General features: G+C 36.8%; 1 protein-coding gene across 1 annotated transcript; it reads right to left on the minus strand.

Annotated features, from left to right (window-relative positions):
* Positions 1 to 2,112: 2,112 nt before the first annotated feature.
* Positions 2,113 to 4,990, minus strand: LOC109207533 (F-box/FBD/LRR-repeat protein At1g13570-like). The gene is made up of 4 exons (XM_019370474.1): positions 4,216 to 4,990; positions 3,273 to 4,117; positions 3,030 to 3,194; positions 2,113 to 2,957 (listed from the first exon to the last, which is right to left on the minus strand). The coding sequence occupies exons 2-4, from the start codon at positions 4,071 to 4,073 to the stop codon at positions 2,646 to 2,648; spliced, it is 1,278 nt and encodes a 425-aa protein (XP_019226019.1). The 5' UTR covers positions 4,074 to 4,117; positions 4,216 to 4,990; the 3' UTR covers positions 2,113 to 2,645.
* Between the last annotated feature and the right edge of the window lie 16,028 nt (positions 4,991 to 21,018).

The following is a 21,018-nucleotide window of genomic DNA, read 5'->3' on the forward strand; positions in this document are numbered from 1 at the left end:
CCAGTCATTTTGTATATTTGAGCCCCGTTCCCTTAGTCGTTGCTTTCCGTATGTGTATTTGCCATTATGTGATTTATGGGGATGATTAATTTTATTTCGAGGAGGTTTTGGATTGATTTGGGACACTTAGTTCCTAGTTTGGAAGCTTAAGTTATGAGAGTTGACTAAAGTTTGACTTTTGTGAAAACAATCCCGGAATGGTATTTTGATGGTTCCAATAGGTTCAAATGGTAATTTTGAATTTGGATATATGCCTGGAATTGAATTCGGATGTTCCTATGATGATTTGGCTCTTTTGCCGGCCGAAAGTTGGCAATTTGAAGGATTAGAAATTTCATAAGTTTGACCATGGGTTGACTTTGTGGCTATCGGGTTCGGATTGTTGTTCTGAGATTTGAAATATTTCTGTTTTTTCATTTAGAACTTGTTTACAGTTTGGTGTCATTCCGAGCTTGGTTGGTAGGAATCAGACGCTTGGTTATAAATGTTGAAGTTCTTGAGTTTCATAGCTTGCACAAAGCGTTTTGGCGTTCTATTCGTATTTTTTATGTTATTTTGATGTTCCGAGCATGCGAGCGAGTTTGTATAATATTTATGTACGTGTGTGGATGGTTGGTGTTTGGTCTGAGGGTTCAGGTGAGTTACGAAATAATTTCAGTGTGTTTTGATTAGCTTCAGGTATTGTTGGTGCTGCAGACCGCGCATTCGCGGATGTTTTGCTCGCATTTGTGGTGGTTTTATTGCATTTACAGGAGGAGGGGGGCTGTTTGGGGGGAACTCGTAATTGCGAGGAAGTTGGTCCATTTGCGACAGTGAGGGAGGCAGCTGCAACTTCTCATTTGCGGAGTAGTCACCACATTGGCGATGGTGGACGAGGAAGTGGGTCTTCGCAGTTGCAAAGTTCTTGGTCGCAATTGCGACATCCACTAGGCTTGGCAATATTCGCATTTGAGATCCATTGGTCGTATTTGTAAGGTCGCAAATTCGCAAATGCGACATCTGCTTCTCGTTTATAGCTGGCTATTTCGGGGCCTAGTCCTATTTAATCACATTTTGATACTTAGACTTGGTGGGAGGCCATTTTTGAAGGAGATTTTCACACGTAACAATTGGGTAAGTGGTTTTCACTTAATTTTGAAAATATAACTTGATTTCTTATGGATTTTACAACTAAATCATGAAATTTGAAAGGAATTTTTGAGGATTTTTGACAGTGTTTTAAAAAAAATTGGAAATTTGAGACTCGATTTTGAAAATCAATCACATATTTGGACTCTTGGGATTATGGGTAGTGGAGAACTACCCCTCGACTTGGGTTTTGATCGGACGAAATGTTCCAAATTACTCTCAAACATTTTCGAAACCAAATCAACCATCCCCGCAAGTGATAAAATATCAAACACAACAGAGCTTAAATTAGGGGTGGCAAATGGGCGGGTTGTGCTGAATTTGGGCGGGTCAAGATGGGTTAGGTCAATAAATGGCCATTGCCCAACCCAGCCTAAAGTGTACTTGGGCTAAGATGGGATGGGTCAAGATGGGCTAAACGATGGGCCATAGCCCAACCCGCCCAACTTGACTCATATTTTAGAATCATGCTCATCTTGCATAAAAAAAAATTTTACCATAAAATGTGTAAGTTGAAAAATATTTTGCAGGGGGGAAGGTGGGGGGTGGGTGGTTAGCAAGAAAAACTAAAAAAAAACAGGTAAAATTAAAAAATACTAAAAAAAAAAAAAGGTTAAAATAAGTTTTTTTTTAGGGGGTGGTGGTGGGGGGTGGTAGGAGGGGTAGGGGTGGGTGGGTGGTGCTGAAAACAAATGGATTGAGATCCCTTTGTTTTGGGTGAGTTTCATGGGTTGTATTTGGGCTGCTTAATGGGTCAGAATGGGCTATATAAAATAATGGGTTAACTTGGGCTTAGCCCAAATAGATCCATAAATTAAAATGTTTGTAGCCCAACCCATTAATCTCTAGACGGGTTGGGCGGGTTAAATGGGTTTGGACTCAAATTGCCACCCCTATCTTAAAACTTAAATACACAAAACGACTAGCCGGGTCGTTACAAACAGAAGTTGTTTCATTTTATGGATCATCAGCATAACCCGTTCAACAAAAAATGTGTGATTCTAAATATAGATTTGTTCAAGTGCAGATGACAATATAAATCTGGAAAAATTCCATTGGCGGCTGAAGTCCATCCCCAAATCCCGAACATACATACTTTTTGAAGCAGCTTCATACCACCATACATTATGAATTGTAGAATATGCTCCTTGACACCTTACTTTGAGGGACAACTCTTCCAGGCTGCATAGACTAAACTTGAGTATTATTTCTTCATGGAGTAGCAGGTACGTTGTAAATTAGTGTTTTATGACAAGCACCTGGTATATTCTCATGGTATAATACTAGCGACTTTGCTAACACTTCCGGAAACTAACATCAGGGAAGTTAACTAATTGAACATAACAAATTAACTATATAAAGACTATCCAAAGACTTGCCATGAATAAAAAATCTTGATACGTCTCCATAACCATACAACTATTAGCAACTGCAACACACAGATGAGAGAGTATTAGGAAAGAATGGAGTAGACCAATAAGCAAAGTCATGGCACTTAATCCATGACTTCTTCGGGTTCAAGTAAACACACAGTCTTCTTCTGTGAAAACTTTAAGTATGATTCTAACATTGGGTGATGCTCGGCGGAACTGTTTCATCTCATCATCTATCATTTGTGTACTCTGAACAAAGTGATGCGCAACATTCCAAATTAAGATTTCCTCGAGTGCAGGTGCTGATGCCAATATAAATCTAACAAATTCCATTTCCACGTCAGCACCAGTAAAATAACTCATTTCCACTCTTTGAAGCAGCTTTGCAACACCACACGACATTGATTGGGCTCGTAAGAATTGTACAACAGCTTCCACAACATTTCCAGCTGAAACCTAATGGATTATCAAGGAATTATGGTCAGGCAAGTTCACCATATACAACAACATTAATAGCAGAGTACTTACAGTACAATCAATTGTAAGCTCTTGTAATTTGGGGCAGCTTGTAATCAAGTAAACAGCACCTGAAACCACCTCAACGTTTCTGAAAGACATGCCCGACATTCTGAGAGATTTGATATTGTTCAGAGCAGTTGGGGGACTCTCTGCTACACCTCCCATCATCAAGTACTAGACGCAAGTCAAAAATTCGTTAGAGATAGAAAGCTTCATTAGACTATAATTAATAGTATCACAAACGTACATTACCTCTAATGTAGAATCACATAGATCCAGTTCCTTCAGGGAAGGCATGTAATGGAAGAACTTTGTAAGATTACAACAAACATGAGATGGATAAGGCAAGACTCCTGAAACAGAAAGATACACAGAAACGTTTTCAAGCATAGGAGCGTTCTTGAAGCAAATGGACTTTGATTCTCCGGTAAAATCAAAGAATTTGAGATTAGGGGCATCAATTTCAAGGGTGTCAAAGTCTGTGCACCAACGCAACATTAATCTTTCAAGCGATGGGCATTTGGAGATGAAATCCGTGAATGTTGCTGGAACAAAGGTGACATGCTGAAAATCAAGACTAATAAGCTTCTCAAACCCTTGGAAACCGGGTGGAGGGTGGAACAAGCATTCACTAACTTCCAGATGCCTTAGTTCCTGGAACGTAAACAAGTGAGAAGGTAAATAATATTTGTTGTCTGACCACATGTTAAGGGTGAATTCCTGGACATTTTTCTTTGACAAGAAGAGTATCCAGTGATCAATATCCGGACAACTTTTCAAGTCGCCTCCAAGTTCAAACTTCAGTATCGGTCCTCTATGGAGTAGTAGGACTTGGTAAATGATTGCCTTGGCTTCTTGTTTTTCTTTGAAAGACTCGAAAAACTCATTACTAAAATCAAGTTCTTGACGTGTGACCCATTTGTACCTCCAGTCTTTTGACAAGATACTGGTCTTCACTGCATCTTTCAAAGGCAAGCGCCCTAGAATCCCATCCACAACATTACAGGGCAAATTGCTAATTGTAACTACACCAGATCCACTAGTACTCCTCATGGTCTAGTACTGACGAGTTAGCAGGCTACCCTGAAAATTAAAATCTGGGATAGAGGCAATATCCAAATTCTCATTAGCACACATTTCGACAATGTATGCATAAGTTCAACATTTTCTACTACATAAAATTTTAGCATTTTACCTATATCGGAGTTATTTTGGTAATGATGATGAAATGAGGATTCACATCGCCAATCCCAAATTGTTTGGGACTGAGTAGTAGTAGTAGTTGTTTGTTTAGCTATATCAGAGAGACAAAATCATGATACATGAAAGAGTACAGGAAAGAACGTAGATTGGAGATAGCAGTGGTGCATACAGGAATTTAATATACTCTATCTAATCATGTGGTTTTAGCAGATAAATGAAACTTAGAAGACCAAGAGTTATATAACATATTAGGAATAAAAGCTGGAGCATCTGAAAGGGAGATGTCATGCAAGGTCAAAATTCTTAAAAGGAATACTCTCTCGTGTTCTGAGTTCATCTTATGCAGCATTTTTTTTTATCCCAAGAATAGTAGCTAACCGAGTTTAGTATATGTTCTATCTATCTCTGGTGGAATATTGATTGTTATTCACGTAATTAGCATTCACATCTCAAAGTTTAGGACAAAGAAACCAAAAAACAAAAAGAAGATAATTTCATATTATCCTCATCTTAGATTACTAGACTGTGACAAGAGACATGAACTTGCTTTACTGGACAAATAGATATGCAAAGGAGACGAAGAAACAGTGCAGTCAGGCAAAAAAGCCAATCTTTCCAGATCATTAAGAGAACAATCAGAAATTTTAAGCTAAAAGTTGTTTACTAAAAGCTTATTGCAACTTTTCAGAAAAATCATAGAGATAAAGAGCCATCTCCAACCTTACCCCCATTCCCCATAATGGGGGCAATTTTTGGGGTAATTTAGTTCCAACCCTCCCCTATTTTTGTCCCAAGATGGGGATGAATAGTGTTCCCTCAAATATGGATACACTATTCATCCTCCTCCATTACTATTCATCACTTTATTATTATTATTTTATTATTTAATCTTTTAATTTATCTCTTTATATATACCTAATTATGTTTATGTAATGTCTTTATAATATTAATTTTACATCTTAACTTTGGTGTATAATTTTGATAAATTAATTTTCGTGCATTTATTATTTTTATGTAAAATTGTAAGTTAATTTTATTATAAGTTATAATTATACAAAAAATATATAATTATCTCAAAAAATGAATGGTGCAAATATAAAATATTAGATGTTGTTAAAATTGAAAGGTGCGAATATAAAATATTAGATGTTGCTAAAATTGAAAAGTGAAGATTGAAAATACATTAAAGAAAATACATTAAAATTGGAAATACATGACAATTGAAAATACATTAAATTAAAATACATAAAAATTGAAACTACGGTAAATAACATAATAACTTAGTAGGGACTTATGTCGTTTCCAGATACACCAAAATCATTATAGTATTGACTGAATGGGGCTGAGGATTGTTGTGGTTGTGACTGTGGATATTCTTGACTTCTTTTATACATTATTCGTTGTTGTTCTTGTCGCATAAATTCACGACGAGTCGGATCGACAATAGAATCCACATCCATCATTAAAATTTCTTTCGAATGAATTTTATCGTTATGTAATATGTATTTAATTAATCTTGTATCGCAATGATTTCACTTTTATTTGAATTATTAGTTAATCTATAATAATTGCTTACAAATTATATTATCTAAAATTTTATGAAATTGTTTTAATGGAAATTACAAATTAATAAAAATAAAAGATGGAATTTTTTTAATGGAAATTAAAAAGTAAAATTGAAATGAAAGATAATAATATAATATAGAAGAGAGGGAAGAATATAAAAAAGTTTGGGAAAAAAAATGGGGGAATGATTGGAGTAAGTTTTTGGAAATACTCATTTTGGGACCAAAAATGGGGTAAAAGTTGGAGATGCCCTTAGCAATAGCTTAAAGCTCTAATTTTTGTACAAATTTTAAATCCTAACCTACACCGGTCCCGCAACCACATAAAGTTAATTTTTTTTTAATTTCGACCCGCACAGGATGTGTTAAAAGTCGCATCACCCCTCGTATGTCTAAACCCGCATTGTCCACGTGCCATCCCTATTTAAGGGAGAAGGATAGACGGCGGATCTATTATCCACTGAATTTTGAACTTTCTGGCACTAGCCCTCAAGATTAAATTTTTTTTAATAAAATGGGGAAAGTGAAAAATTAAAGAAGAAATTGAACATGACGAGAGCAAAACTCTATAATGAAATCAGGGATATCATAACTAAGTGCAGAGAATTACCTGTAGCAGAGTCCACTGAGAGAGAGGTCCAAAAGCTACCTTAACTTTTCAGCATGTTTACAACGCTGCCAAGTGACATAAAATGGTGAAAGTTGGCGGAGTTTCGTATGTATTTAAAGAAAAGATTTGGAGAATAAATTGTTTAATTATTCTTTCCAAATACGTTATGATTAATATGTAAGCGTAACTTGCACGCATTTTGTCCACATCAGATATGCTTCAGCCACGTAAGCATAGTCAAACGGTCAAATGTCAAGTAGATGTGTTAAAATAGAAAAATTATAAGTTTATATACCGAGATGACAAACTAACGCAAGTTTAAGTAGACACGATACCGTTTTACTCTCTATATAACGTTTGCCTAATCCAGAAAATGGAAAAAAAGTAATTCCACTTCTTATTATATTACTTGACCAAACTCTCTCTACTTCATGACTTTAGTTTTACATTTTAATTCAAATAAACATAAAAAGCTTAATTAAGATCTCTCATAAAGGTATCAATATTCAGATCAGTCCTGGAAAAAAAAAACAATCAGGCCGGTCTCAGTACCGGGCAGATCTTATCGGATCAATCGGACCCGGTCTTTGGGGCTAAATCGGCCCGGGAAGGGCCGAGTTTTCTATAACTTATAAATAAAATAAATTAAACTTCAAACTTTAAGGAGTAAAGTATAAGAAACTTAAAATCTTAAATAAGTATTTTAATTTTTCTCAACTATTAAGTGCAAATAAGACACCAAGACTAATATTTGGATAAAAACTTCAAAGGCTTAAGAGCCTTAAATTTCAGTAAATTATTATATTATCATCATCATCATATTATATCATACGATATTATAAGTGTGAAGACCCTGAATCAAAGTTAAAAGACTAAAATATCCTTCAAAAGCTGAATGACCAAATTACCCAAATGCCCTTCGAAAGCTGATATACCATTTTACCTTTTAAAACTACACTATCCATTCCAAATTAATGTATAGAGATGTAAAACAGTTAACTAGAATATACAATGCATCTTGTACTATTTGGAGTGGGGTACCTTTAGTGCACTGAACTAATTAACCAGTATTTCCAACTAAATGTATACGATAATAATTAGCTGGAGAAGAAAAGGTGTCATCAGTTGCTCAAGTTACAACGAATAGAGTAATTTATTTATTTCACCATAAAGCATAGCCATAAACGTTCCAAATTGCAATGAATAGATCAATGAATTCATTTCGCACTAATAGATAATGACAACCCAGGCCTTAAAATCGATATATTCCCCAGGCCATGAAAAGTTCTCTTGCCTTGGGGGCAAAAGGCTAGGAAAGAAGCCGCACACCAAACCCAAAAAACACCACCTGCTATTGTATTTGATAGCCTTTAGCAACAAGTGCATATGAATGTAGCCGACATTTTTTTTTTTTTTTTTTTTTTTTTGAGAAAAGGATAATTTCATTAATAAAGGTTACGGTGGCATTACATCACTATTAGTAATAGTAGGAATAATACGTAGGTTTTCAAACGTTGCTAGTTTGTTACATATGGAGCTTGATACTAGTCTAGTAGTAGATATTGCATTCTTGTCTTCTTGGATCATCCTCTTGACTGGGTCTGGTGGGGAGTTCAGAATAGTTGTGGTATAGGTTGGTTGTTGTTGTTTGGAACCCAATTTACTCAAAACGTGTGCCACCTTGTTGCCTTGGCGGAAGCTATGCCGGACCACTGGATTCCCCAATTTCTTCAACAAGTACATGCATTCAAAGATAGTGTTAGTATAGGCAGGAAAGCTATTATGTTCAAGTAGTTAAATTATGGCCGTCGAATCAGTATCAATCTCCAGTGAGGCTAGCCCTTTGTCATTAGCCAGCTTAAGCCTTGTATGAAGTGCTAGTAATTCTGCATGGGTAGAGTTATAGGCTTTGATTTTATTAGCAAAGCCTACAATCATGTCCTCTTGACTATTTCTTATAATGCCCCCAGTGCCTCCAGTCTTGTGTTTCACGTCTTTGTTTAAATTCTTTTTTGTTTGATCATGTGATTCATTATACTGATATTTCAGGCATAGATTGCACTAGAGATTAGTGCAAAAGCAAATAGACGAAAAATCAAAAGAGCATGCAACTAACTTTGAATGTAGAAGTAGTCGAAATATATTTCAATAAGCTATGAGAAGGTATGATTACTAATATCTAATTAAAACCATAAAAAATCTAGGAGATACATTTTTGTCTAAATGATATTAGAACTAATGAAATTGGAGTTTATTAGTCTATAAGATTCTTCAACAAATGTTGAGGTTATGTTAATTTCTTTCCATTTAACTACATTTACAATATATTTATCATGATGTAATTTCTAATTTTTATCTGGGGATAATACATAATTACCCCATTGGGTTAGTACCAAAGTTCCAGTTGCACCCCTTAAAAATACGGGTGTCCTATGATCCCCCCTGTATATATTTTTAGTTAATTAAAATACACCTTCGCGGCCCAGCTGACACACAACATTATTTATAATCAGGCGCGTGTTATGCACCCTTATATTTATTTATTTTTCTTTTTATTTTTTAATCCAAAGTGGGTTAAAAGTTTTAGTGAACCCAACTCGAAAGTAAGAGTCATTATCAGACCCAAGCACTAAATCCATTCCAACTCTCTTCTCTAACTCTCTTCTTCGATCCCTCCCAATTTAGCTTGATTCTTCTATAAATTCTCAATGCGAAGTGAGATTTGAACTTAAAATCGAAGCTTCGGGGGAGATAATCAAAGCTTGAAGAAAAAACCTGAAGCTTGAACTTCTTTGACGAAGACTTTTTGAACTCAATCGAGAGTCATTTCGACTGTGACGGGTAAGATCTTTTGCACTATTTCTGATCATATTGTGTGTGTTAGTATGTTGTTAGTTGTTTATTATTTGATTTTGTTTCGGCTTCGTATGATTTTGCATGTTGGTAGTTAGGTTAGGTTTTTTTTTTAAGAATAAGGGTTTATATATAATTTGGGGTAAGTAACTAAATTATTTTCTAAAGAGTGTTGTTAAATGGATTTTACTCTTGTAACGCCGAGGTTGTTTTATGGGGGCACAATTTTGTTTGGTCCTAATTCAAGTTATGAGGGTGGCTGTTTAATAGAGTATTTTTTATATCGACACGGATAGAATATCATATTTTGAATTGAGAGACCATATTAAAAAACTTGGTTATACTACTGCTTGCTTATTTTATGTAAGGTCACCCTTCTATGGCAATTTGGTTGAAGTTAAAACTAATAGGGCTATTTGTGTAATTGCAGATGCCCTTGAAAATGGAAATACTTTTGATATATTTGTATCTCACATGTGTGATGAGCCTATTGTGGTCCCCGCTATCTTAGAATATAGTGTAGTGTCTCGTAGTGGAGTATTTTTTTTAATGATGTTGGGGTGGTTGGTGAGGAATCAAATGCTGCTTTTGATGAGGTTGGAACTGGCGAGTGCTTGACTGGTGAGGCACCAATAGATGAGGCTGCTCAAAAACCAAATAACCCCTAATGAAAATAACTCTAACCCTGTTGGTGAGCCAACTGTTGAGAGTGACCAAATAGAAGTTAATGATGATGTTTTAGAAGAAGGTGAATCTGATAAAAATACTGAAAGTAGCTCAACTTCTGAACATGATGAGCTGTTTGAAGAAGGTGTTGAAGACTATGGTAGTGATGTGCATGAAGAGTTTAGAGATTTCAGGCAAGAGAGGAGGTCTTTTCTGAGGAAAAAAAAGAGGGTAAGAGCACTTAACAGTAAAGAAGTTCCTTTAACTAAAGGGAGTCCTAAATCAAAACCTGATTTAGGATATGATGAGCATGTTGTTGTCCAATAACTTCGGGGCAAAAAAGGAATTTAGATGGTATTTTTTTGCGGAAAAGGGCCAGACCTGCCCCTAACGTATCAACTCCAGTCTAAAAATATCCCTCGTTAACCTATTTTGCTAAGAATGATCCTACCGTTAAAAATCTGGCATATTTGTGCCCTTAATTATAATGGGTGAGTTGTGATTTATTTAAATATTTTATTAATTCCACATGGCCATATCTGATTGGCTATTATTTAAGTCATACCCCAAACCTGATTTTGCCCCACCATAACCCAAATATACCGACCCGACCCAGCAAACCTTGTTTTACCCCTCCAAAACACCCGACCTTAGGTCATTTTTCACCCACTTCATCTACTCTAAGCAAAAAGGGCGAAATGGTCGCCGATTTTGGAGCTTGACTTCTTGGATTTTTCTGCGACAAGTTTTTACTGAAGTTGACGGATTGAAGTTGCTCTTTAAAGTTAAATTCTTCTCTCCATTCAAGTAAGACATTATTGTTGATCTTGTGTTGCTTAGGGTTTTTTGAAATAAACAAATCATGTTGCTTTTGATATTCTGTGATGTTTCAGTTGTGTCTTCAGTGTTAGTAAATGTCTTTATGTAGTATTTTTTTGTTGCATGTGGTCCCGCTTAGATTTTGGTAACATCTGGTTTATTTATTCGTATGGGGTTGTCTTTTTTTGTCGATTTCAGTTGTTTATTCAAAGATTTATCTTTGTTTAGTAAATTTTCAATTGCATGTGGCCCCTTCCCTTTTTTTGTTGGTCTGGATTTAGGGGTTCAATTATTGTTGATGCCTGATTTCTTTATTCATATGGGGTCTACTTGTTTGTTTATTTCAGTTGTTTATTCACTTTTTTTGCTTTTGTTTACTTTTGTTTGGCCGTATTTGATCTTTGTCCCTTTATTGGTAGGTGCCATCTTTAACTCCCTGTCCCTTTATTGGTAGAAGCCCACTTTAACTTTTCTGTTTGTTTATTACTGATGGGTCCTTTTTCTTGTTTTTTTACGGCTTGCATTTGTTTTCTTTGAAGAATGATTGGGAAGGTTGATTTGGTCTTTAATCATGGGGGTTAGTGGGTGTTGGAATCTCAAAGTGGTGTATCTTAAAAGAAGGAAGCATGTATTGATAGGTTATGATGTAGATTTGTTGTCTTATATAGACATTTGTTTTGAATATACTGAGAAGTTAGGTTTTAGTGAGGTGAAATAATTACTAGCAACAGGCCCTTCTGGTAGGTGCTTTTTAATTGAGGGTGATGCAGGCATTAGAATACTACAGTCTTTACTGTCAAACCAATTCAATGAGATTCAAATATTTGCTCTAGATGAGGGTGAATTACATGTGCCCGCTCCTAGAATCACTCAGCATGATGAACCTTATAATTTGACAGTAGGAGTAGGTGTTGGAGCTGATTGTGATTCATTTGATGAGGAGGAAACTAATGAAACTAACTCTAGTGATTATGATAGTGAAAATTTAAAACTGTTTAGAAGAGAAAGGAACAAAGAAGTTAATGACACACTAGACAAGTATAAAGACTTGAAGAAGGGTATGAGTTTTAAAGACTTGGCTGAAGCTAAAAGAGTTGTAGGGTACTATGCAGTTGCTAATAGGAAGGGCCTTAAAGTTAAGAAGGGTGACACTACTAGAGTTAGGTACAAATGTGATATTGGATGTCTTTTTGTGTGTTTTATATCCAAGGAAAATAGAGATCATGGATTTAAGATTAAGACTTTGAACACAAAACATGAATGTGGTCCAACATTTCAGAATAGAAGAGCTACTCCCAATGCTTTAGCCCATTATTTCAAGAACAAAGTTCAAAATAATCCTAAGTACAAAGTCAAAGATATGAGGGTGGACTTGGAGGATAGATTCAGACTTAATGTTAGCTATTCAAAGATGAAGATGGTTAAGAGAATAATCTTAGAGAAGTTGGAGGGTGGCTACATTGATGATTATAATAGGTTAGAGGCCTATGCTCAAGAGTTGAGGGATAGTAACCTTGGTACAGATGTGGTTATAAACATATCAAAAGATGCTTTGGAAGAGGGAAAGAGGATATTTCTTAGAATGTATATATGCTTCCAAGCTTTCAAAAGTGGATGGAAAGCAAGGTTGAGGCCTCTAAAAGGTCTAGATGGCACATTTCTAAAAGGAAAATGCAAAGGAATTTTACTGGTAGCAATGGCACAAGATTCTGCCAAACTCTTTTATCCACTTGCTTGGGTAGTGGTTGATAGAGAAACAGGTAGAACTTGGAAGTGGTTTCTGGGGCTGTTGAGATCTTCCTTAGAGTTGGGAGATGGTGAAGGAGTGACATTCATTTTAGACATGCAAAAGGTAATATCATTAACAAACCACAGTTAGGTTTTTCATTGTTAGTTTACTTTAACTACTAAAAGCCTTCTTTGTTTGTTTTGATTGTTGCAGGGTTTGATTGATGCTGTTGCAACTGTGGTTCCTAAATCACATCACAAATGGTGTGTTAGGCACATAGAAGCTAACTGGAGGGGTGTAGAAATGAAAAAGTTGTTGTGATGGTGTGCTTGGAACTCTTATGATGAAGAGTTCAAGGATCAATTGAGGACCCTAGGGACTATTTCTGAACAAGCTACTAAAGACCTAATTTGGTACCCTCCACAAAACTAGTGTAGGGCTTATTTTGACACAACATGCAAGAATCAGATGGTTGATAACAACTTCACAGAATCATTCAACAAATGGATTCTAGAGGCAAGACACAAACCAATAATCAAGATGTTAGAAGATATTAGAGTCAAGGTAAATTACTGTTTTAGTGGTTCATGTAACTAACTGATTTTATGTATGCTTATCATAGTGTTTGATTATTGGTTTTCCCTTGTTTGAAAGGTAATGAAAATGTTAAAAGATCGTGAAGATGAATGTAGGACTTGGAAAGATAAATTCAGTCCATATGCCATGGAGTTATTGGGTGATTTCAGAGAAATTGCACAAGGGTGTGAAGTTGATTTTAATGGCGACTTTGGTTATGAAGTGCATGAAGGTCCAGAGAAGCATACTGTTAATTTTCAACTAAAGAAGTGCACATGCAGAATATGGGATTTGGTAGGAACTTCCTGTCCCCATGCAATTAGATGTTTAATTGACAAGAAGAAGAGCCATTGAGTGAAATGCATTGGTGGTACTCAAAGGAAGCTTACATGGATGTGTATATGCATAAAATACAACCAGTTAGAGGTAAAAAAATTCTGGAAGGTAGAACCACATCATGCAATGGAGCCACCAGAAATTGTCAAAATGGTTGGTCGACCAAAGGTAAAAAGAAAGAGATAAAAGGATGAGGCAAGGAAGAGAGAGGGGGTTTGGTCAGCTTTAAGAAAAGGACTTGTCATGACTTGTGGATACTGCAGTGAGAGAGGTCACAACATCAGAAAATGTCCTTTGGTAATGCTACTCATTCCATTCTTATTAACTTCAAAAAAGTTTAACTACAATAACTCTAAATGTGATACCTTCATTGCTTGATCTTCTAGGTGAAAGGGAAACATAGACACTTCTTCCAAGATGAAGGATCTTCTCAAGAAGTACAAGATGTGCCCTTGACAACACCCCAAGATAGTCAAACTTCTGAATTTGTTTTTGTTCCTACACCTGGAATGAGGCCAATGACAGCAGCCCAAGACACACATCAACAAAACAGCTCTACTCATAGTGAAACAATAGCAGAACTAGAAACAGCAGCACGAACAACAACAGCAACACCAACAACAGCAGCAACGGCAACAGCAGCACCAACACCTTCAGTTGTTCTGGATGGTGACTATGACCGTGAAGATGAGGATGCAATATCTGAAGATGAAGATGAACATCCAGTTTTGAGACCTAAGGTGTCACGACCCAAAAATCCCTCCGAAGGAATCGTGATGGCACCTAGTCTCTAAACTAGGTAAGCCTAACATTAACGGAAATAGCATTGATATTTGCCAACTTTAAATTCAATAACTCTTAACAATTTACAATTCCCAAAACCGGTAGTACAAGTCACAAGCCTTTCTAAGAGTAGTTATACAAAATAAATACATCACTGTTCTGAAAGAAAGGGAACAAATGGAAATAAGTACAATTGAAGGTGATTCTGAGGACTGCGAACGCTGCAGCAGGTTTACCTTGAGTCTCCACCGCAACGAATAGCTACTATCGATCAAATACCTGGATCTGTACACAAAAATGTACAGAAGTGTAGTATCAGCACAACCGACCCCATGTGCTGGTAAGTGCCTAGCCTAACCTCAGCGAAGTAGTGACGAGGCTAGGACCAGACTACCAAATAAACCTGTGCAAGATAGCGTAAAAAAATAGGAAGCAGATAACAATGATGGCAACAATGATCAACCAGTGATATAAATAGCAGGCAACAAGAACGACATAATTGTTTCTCAACAAATAATAAATACAAGTGCAATCAATTAATGAAGTCCTTCAAATATAAATCTTTCTCCTGTAAATCCTTCAAGTAAAAATCTCTAAGATAATATGCTTTTCAATAAATATATTTCGAATATATTTCCTTTAAATAAATATCTTCCAAGTAAGCATCTTTTGAATATAATTCTTTTGAGTAAAGGTCACCTTGTGACGCCTCATTTCATAATCATAATAATATAAGTCTCAGCCCACTTTCATATTTTTACGGCATCTCGTGCCCATATTTGTATTACAACCGCACAGACAACTCACGTGCCATTAAATAAAACTATAATATTTTCCAAGGCACCTTGTGCCCACATATTTCTGTCTCGCATTGCACAACAATATTCCCATGTTACTCAGTTCATAGGTTCCATACCCAATACAATTAAGAATATTCAAGGAGCCTCATTCGCTTAACATAAAGTAGAGTACAACTCCCAACCAAAATAGGAAATCAACAAGAAAAGATGAAGTTATTTTTAGAAATCATTTGATAAAGAAAATACCCTTTTAAATTAAAGTACAATATCGAATGAATTATTACATTTAATACGAGAAATCAATAAATCAAAACATAGAAGAAATTCCTTTTTAAGTAAAGTACAACCTCAAACGGTTTAAAGAAAATTCAGCTGAGAAATCAATTGAGTTAAAATGTAACAATTGTTGAAATTTGAAGTATTGAATATATATAAAACAAATAGGGCGAGGTATTGTCAATACTATGGATTCCCACACGTAGGATCACAGCCGTAAAGGAATCTAAACCATTAAAACACTTGAATTGATAACAACAATTACAACGGAGACAAAATAATCACGGAATGAGTACAACTCAGCACAGAGATAACAACCGGGGATCTCCCAGGATACCGTCCTATAGTCCCCAAATATAAATCTCCAGTGGATCTCCCGGGTGCAGTCCCGTAGTCCAACTCATAATGCGCGGGGATCTCCCGGAATCCAGACCCGTAGTCCCAAATGTAAATACCCAGTACTGGGGGAATCTACCGGGTGCATTCCCGTAGTTCCATATAACTGTGCAGGGGGATCTCCCGGGAATCTAACCCGTAGTCCCAAAGTAAATATGTAGGGGGATCTCCCGGCAATCTAACCCGTAGTCCTAAAGTAAATATGCAGGGGATCTCCCGGGAATCTAACCCGTAGTCCCAAAATAAATACACAACGCAACCAACAAAATCAACAGTTACATCATAACCGAAGGATCAAATATCACCGTAATACATATAACAACAACAAATGACAATAATACAAGGTAAGACAAGTAAATCAACTCAGGGGCTGTAAATCACGAGAAAATGGTAGAACCAGCTCAAAGGAATAACCACATAAAAGAATACTAGCATAAAGGAAACAGTTCAATAAAGGAAGAATTAACACGTAGCAACGATCCCACAATATACAAGTCACTGATAAGGAAATCAACACGAGTCAAGTAGTTATGAAAATATAACATAACAATAGGAGAGGCAAAACTCTTCAGTTAAGTCAAGTAGGAGTCGCATTAATCAAAGTATAGGACTCACGGGCATACTTGACACCAACGTATAGATACTCGTCCCCATGCTTATACAAATAACACCTAACAATTATGACACAAATCCTAATCCCTCAAGCTAAGGTTAGACCAACCACTTACCTCTTTGAAGTTAGGCCGATATTCCAAATTAGCCTTCTTGCTTGAATTGACCTCCGAGAGACTCAAATCTATCCAAATTAATTGTATAACTTCATTAAATTACATCGGAAACAATTCCGGATAATAAAATATTGACTTAAAAATTCACATTAAAAAGTCAACCAAAATTCAACGCGGGACCCGCCTCTCGGAACCCGACTTAATTTTCATGAAGTCCGAACACCCATTCTAATACGAGTTCAACCATACCAATTTTATCAAATTCCGACATTGGATTGTTCTTCGGATCTCAAAAATTCATTTTAGAAGTTTTTATAATTTTTCTCTAATTTTTCACCCCAAATCATGAATCAAATGATGAATTCAATAATAGATTCATGTACTCTAGTTAAATCTGAGTTAGAATCACTTACCCCGATGAATTTCTTGAAAAACCTTCGAAAAATCGCCAAAATCCGAGCTCTCTAGGTCAAAATATCAAATAAAACCCAAAACCTCGTATTTATAGAGTACCCCACGGATTCCCACTTCTGGGACTGCACAAAAACGACCGCGGTCCGCACAAAACCAGTGCGGTCCGCACAAAAACGACCGCGACCGCACAGGTTTTCCTCTGCAGTGACAGGCTTTAGTATTTTGGCCATAACTTTCGCTACAGATGTCCAAATTCCTATTATAAAATGTTTCTGAAAACTAGATTCAAAGATCTACAAATTTCATTTTTGAATCATCTCCAAATTCCTTGTAGATCAAAAGATATGAGCTTCCGAAGTTGGACCGACGACCTGCGGATCTTCATGACCGCGGACCGCGGTCCATTTGCCGCGCCCAGCACTAAACCACCGCGCCCAGCACTAAATCCACCGCGCCCAGCACTAAAACTTCTGCCCCCATCCATTTTCCAAGTCCCGAAATGTCCGTACTCGCTCAAAACTCACCCGAAACACACCCGAGGCCCTCAGACCTCAACCCAAACATACCAACACCTCCCATAACATTAAATAACACCTAGTCGAGCTTTCGAATCACTCCAAAACACATCAAAACACCAAATCAACTTCGGATTCAAGATTAAGAACTTAGAAATTTCAAATTCCACAAACAACGCCGAAACCTATCAAATCAAGTCCGATTGACCCCAAATTTTGCACATAAGTCATAAATGACATAATGGAGCTATTCCAACTTCTTGCATCGGATTTTGATCTCGATATCAAAAAGTCAACCCCTCGGTCAAATTTCCAAACTTCGGCTTCTCATTTTCGCCATTTCAAGCCTAATTAAACTACAAACTTCCAAATAATTTTCCGGGCACGATCCTAAACCCAAAATTACCATACGGAGCTATTGGAATCATCCAAAATTCATTCTGGATTCGTTTACTCATATTTCTCCTTCCGGTCTATTTAATTCAACTTAAGCTCTCTTCTTGGAGACTAAGTGTCTCATTTCCTTTCAAAACCTTTTCGAACCCGAGCCAATTTCCCCGACAAGTTACTTAAGAACCGTGAAGCATGAATTTAGCAGTATATGGGGAGACGAGGTTGTACTTATTCAAAACGACCGGTCGGGTCGTTGTATTCTCCACCTCTGAAACAAACGTTCGTCCTCGAACGTATTAAGATTATTCTGAGGTTTAAAACTTGATGTTTCTACTTTTACACATATACTCGTGGTTGATCCCATATTGCCACATTCGAAATAAGTCCGACAGTACCATTTCAATTGAGATTATTTCTTTTATCCATATTTGTAAACTTTAAGACCAAATTTCTTACACTCCAGTCATTACCATAAAGGTCCACTCTTCACATCAACACATGATATTAATCTCGATTGGCTATAGCAACTCATGCCTTTGCACCCCTCAAATCCGGAGTGTTACATTATCCCCCACTTAGGGTCATTCGTCCTCAAATAATAAGTAGAGTCCATCCTCAAACACATAATGTAACTTCTTATCTCTTTCTTTGCACAACTCAATGTCCTAAATTTTTTTAACTCCCAAATTTTTCAGAAATTTCGACAGAGTCTCCCCTGTAATTGGGACTATCCACCTGTCAGAGTAAGACCAAAACAACTCATAACAACACATCCACAACTCAACAAAATACCACAACGTATATATCAAAAATACTAATCTACATTACAAGCATTGCTTTATCATAATGACATCTGGACATGAAACAAATCATATATATGCCCATAACCACGTCTCTGGTCTTAATCGTTGTTCATCATCGATTACCAAAATCGCCAATTTACTTCACGTTAACAAATTCTTGTTTCAAGCTTTCACTTTACTAGCAACGTAGCATGAAGACCTCATAATTACATACCCAAATTAACGATTCACAATTAACGCCACCTGGGCACTCACCTTGTAAGCTAAACTCAATAGTTACAATACAAATTTGGCAATTTATGCACAGAGATATTCATACGAGAATTTTCAAATAAGCCTCATAGGCATGACTCCCCATAAGTACTATAGTACAAATTTTTAATTTCACAAAGGGAGAATTTAAACACATGAATTTTTTTTTCACCACAAGGACCTTGTCCTTATATAACATCCACCACAGCTTGTAGCTCGGTTTAAAGAGGATCTCGTCCTCAACTCTAAATCACAAGTATTTTGCACATTGTTCCAACTGAAATTTTCCATTTCCTTTCTTTCTTCTTCTAAATAATTTCCGTTAAACAAAATAACAACATATAGAGAACCCTCACACCGATAGGGAATAAAATTCGCAATTTAAATCAATTTTTTCCTGAAATCACATCAAAACTCACATCATAACTATTTTTAGTGACTAACACATAATGATAGACATAGCTATCTCCATATAATCTTCTAACAGGAGTGTTCACATACGTAAATTTAGGTTACGAAGCTCACTCATGAGTAGAGCATATTAGGAGGACTTACCTCGATACTCATAACCGAATCAAGTTAAGGAAATTGTTCCTTTATGATAACTCGAGTTCGTACTTGTAACAACTCCATCTAGTATAGCGACCTCAGCTATACCATAGCAAATATATCAATGGGTATGGCCTCCACCTCTTAGGCGCCATCTACCCGCTTTTCCTCCACCCCTAATTGGTAGTGTAAGTAAAGTAGTAACTGTAATGGAGTACGTGGAACGTGTGCTCTGATGGAACAGACTTCTCCCAAGCCTAGGACAATTTCTCATGATGTTCCTAGTATCACCATATTCATAACAACCCATCCGCAGTTCGACTGCTCATACTGAGTCTTTACCGGATAACTTAAATAGCCATTGCAGGAAATTCCATGCCACTGATACATTAAAAGATGACTGCCCCACGGCTATTTGTGGGGGTTACGTACGCACGAGGTGATGACGAGTCCGTGCGTAGCTACTATTATGCTTATGTCCGGGTAGTCTAGGATCCAAAAGCATGCTTTACTTGCAATGTTTGATATCTCGTTGTCTATTTAATAGTGGTTAAAACATATCGAATGTGTAAATGAATATCAAAAAGNACCCCATCTGATCGTTGATAGTGGACTTCGCTCACTTGGTGCGAAATCATAAGACACATTCCCGACGATCCACAATACTAACCTTCACCGCTCGTACGATACCAGTCATAAGACACCTCAAGCTATTTACTTGGCGATTGTCATCCTCATGACAGTTAAACTCACTTCCTCCAATGACTCGACTTGCTAGTATGTACTCTTCGCTAATTAGAAATCCCATGCGAACCACATAGTCTCTAATACCACCAACTATCTTTAGATCTACATTCACTTGTAATGATTACGCAACCAATTAAACCTTCTTAAGATTGTACTTATCAACCAGGTGTCAAAATCTGATGCACTCCTATGCGAACCACTGAAAGATCTCTCTGCACTTCCATAACCTCGATTCTGAACGTGGTAATAACGGTTGAGCAACCCTGGCTCACTTATAACCCTTTTTACGGTATCACAAACCATTGGCGTATTGCGCAAATTCCATTCATGAGTGGATGTAAAAGAACCTAAGATATATGTTTCAAGCTGAATAAATGTCGCACGATAAAGAATGAATGAAGTGGAAATTTTTCCTACTAGTTTTGTAGCCTCTCGAAGATAAGTACAGACATCTCCGTACCGATCCGCAAGACTCTACTAAACTCGCTTATGACTTGTAGCACCTATGAACCTAGAGCTCTGATACCAACTTGGCACGACCCAAAAATCCCTCCAAAGGAGTCGTGATGGCACCTAGTCTCTAAACTAGGTAAGCCTAACATTAACGGAAATAGCATTGATATTTGCCAACTTTAAATTCAATAACTCTTAACAATTTACAATTCCCAAAACCGGTAGTACAAGTCACAAGCCTTTCTAAGAGTAGTTATACAAAATAAATACATCACTGTTCCGAAAGAAAGGGAACAAATGGAAATAAGTACAATTGAAGGTGATTCTGAGGACTGCGAACGCTGCAGCAGGTTTACCTCGAGTATCCACTGCAACGAACAGCTACTATTGATCAAATACCAGGATCTGTACACGAAAATATACAGAAGTGTAGTATCAGCACAACCGACCCCATGTGCTGGTAAGTGCCTAGCCTAACCTCGGCGAAGTAGTGACGAGGCAAGGACCGGACTACCAAATAAACCTGTGCAAT

This window comes from Nicotiana attenuata, unplaced genomic scaffold (genome assembly GCF_001879085.1).
Source record: "Nicotiana attenuata strain UT unplaced genomic scaffold, NIATTr2, whole genome shotgun sequence".
NCBI lineage: Eukaryota > Viridiplantae > Streptophyta > Magnoliopsida > Solanales > Solanaceae > Nicotiana > Nicotiana attenuata.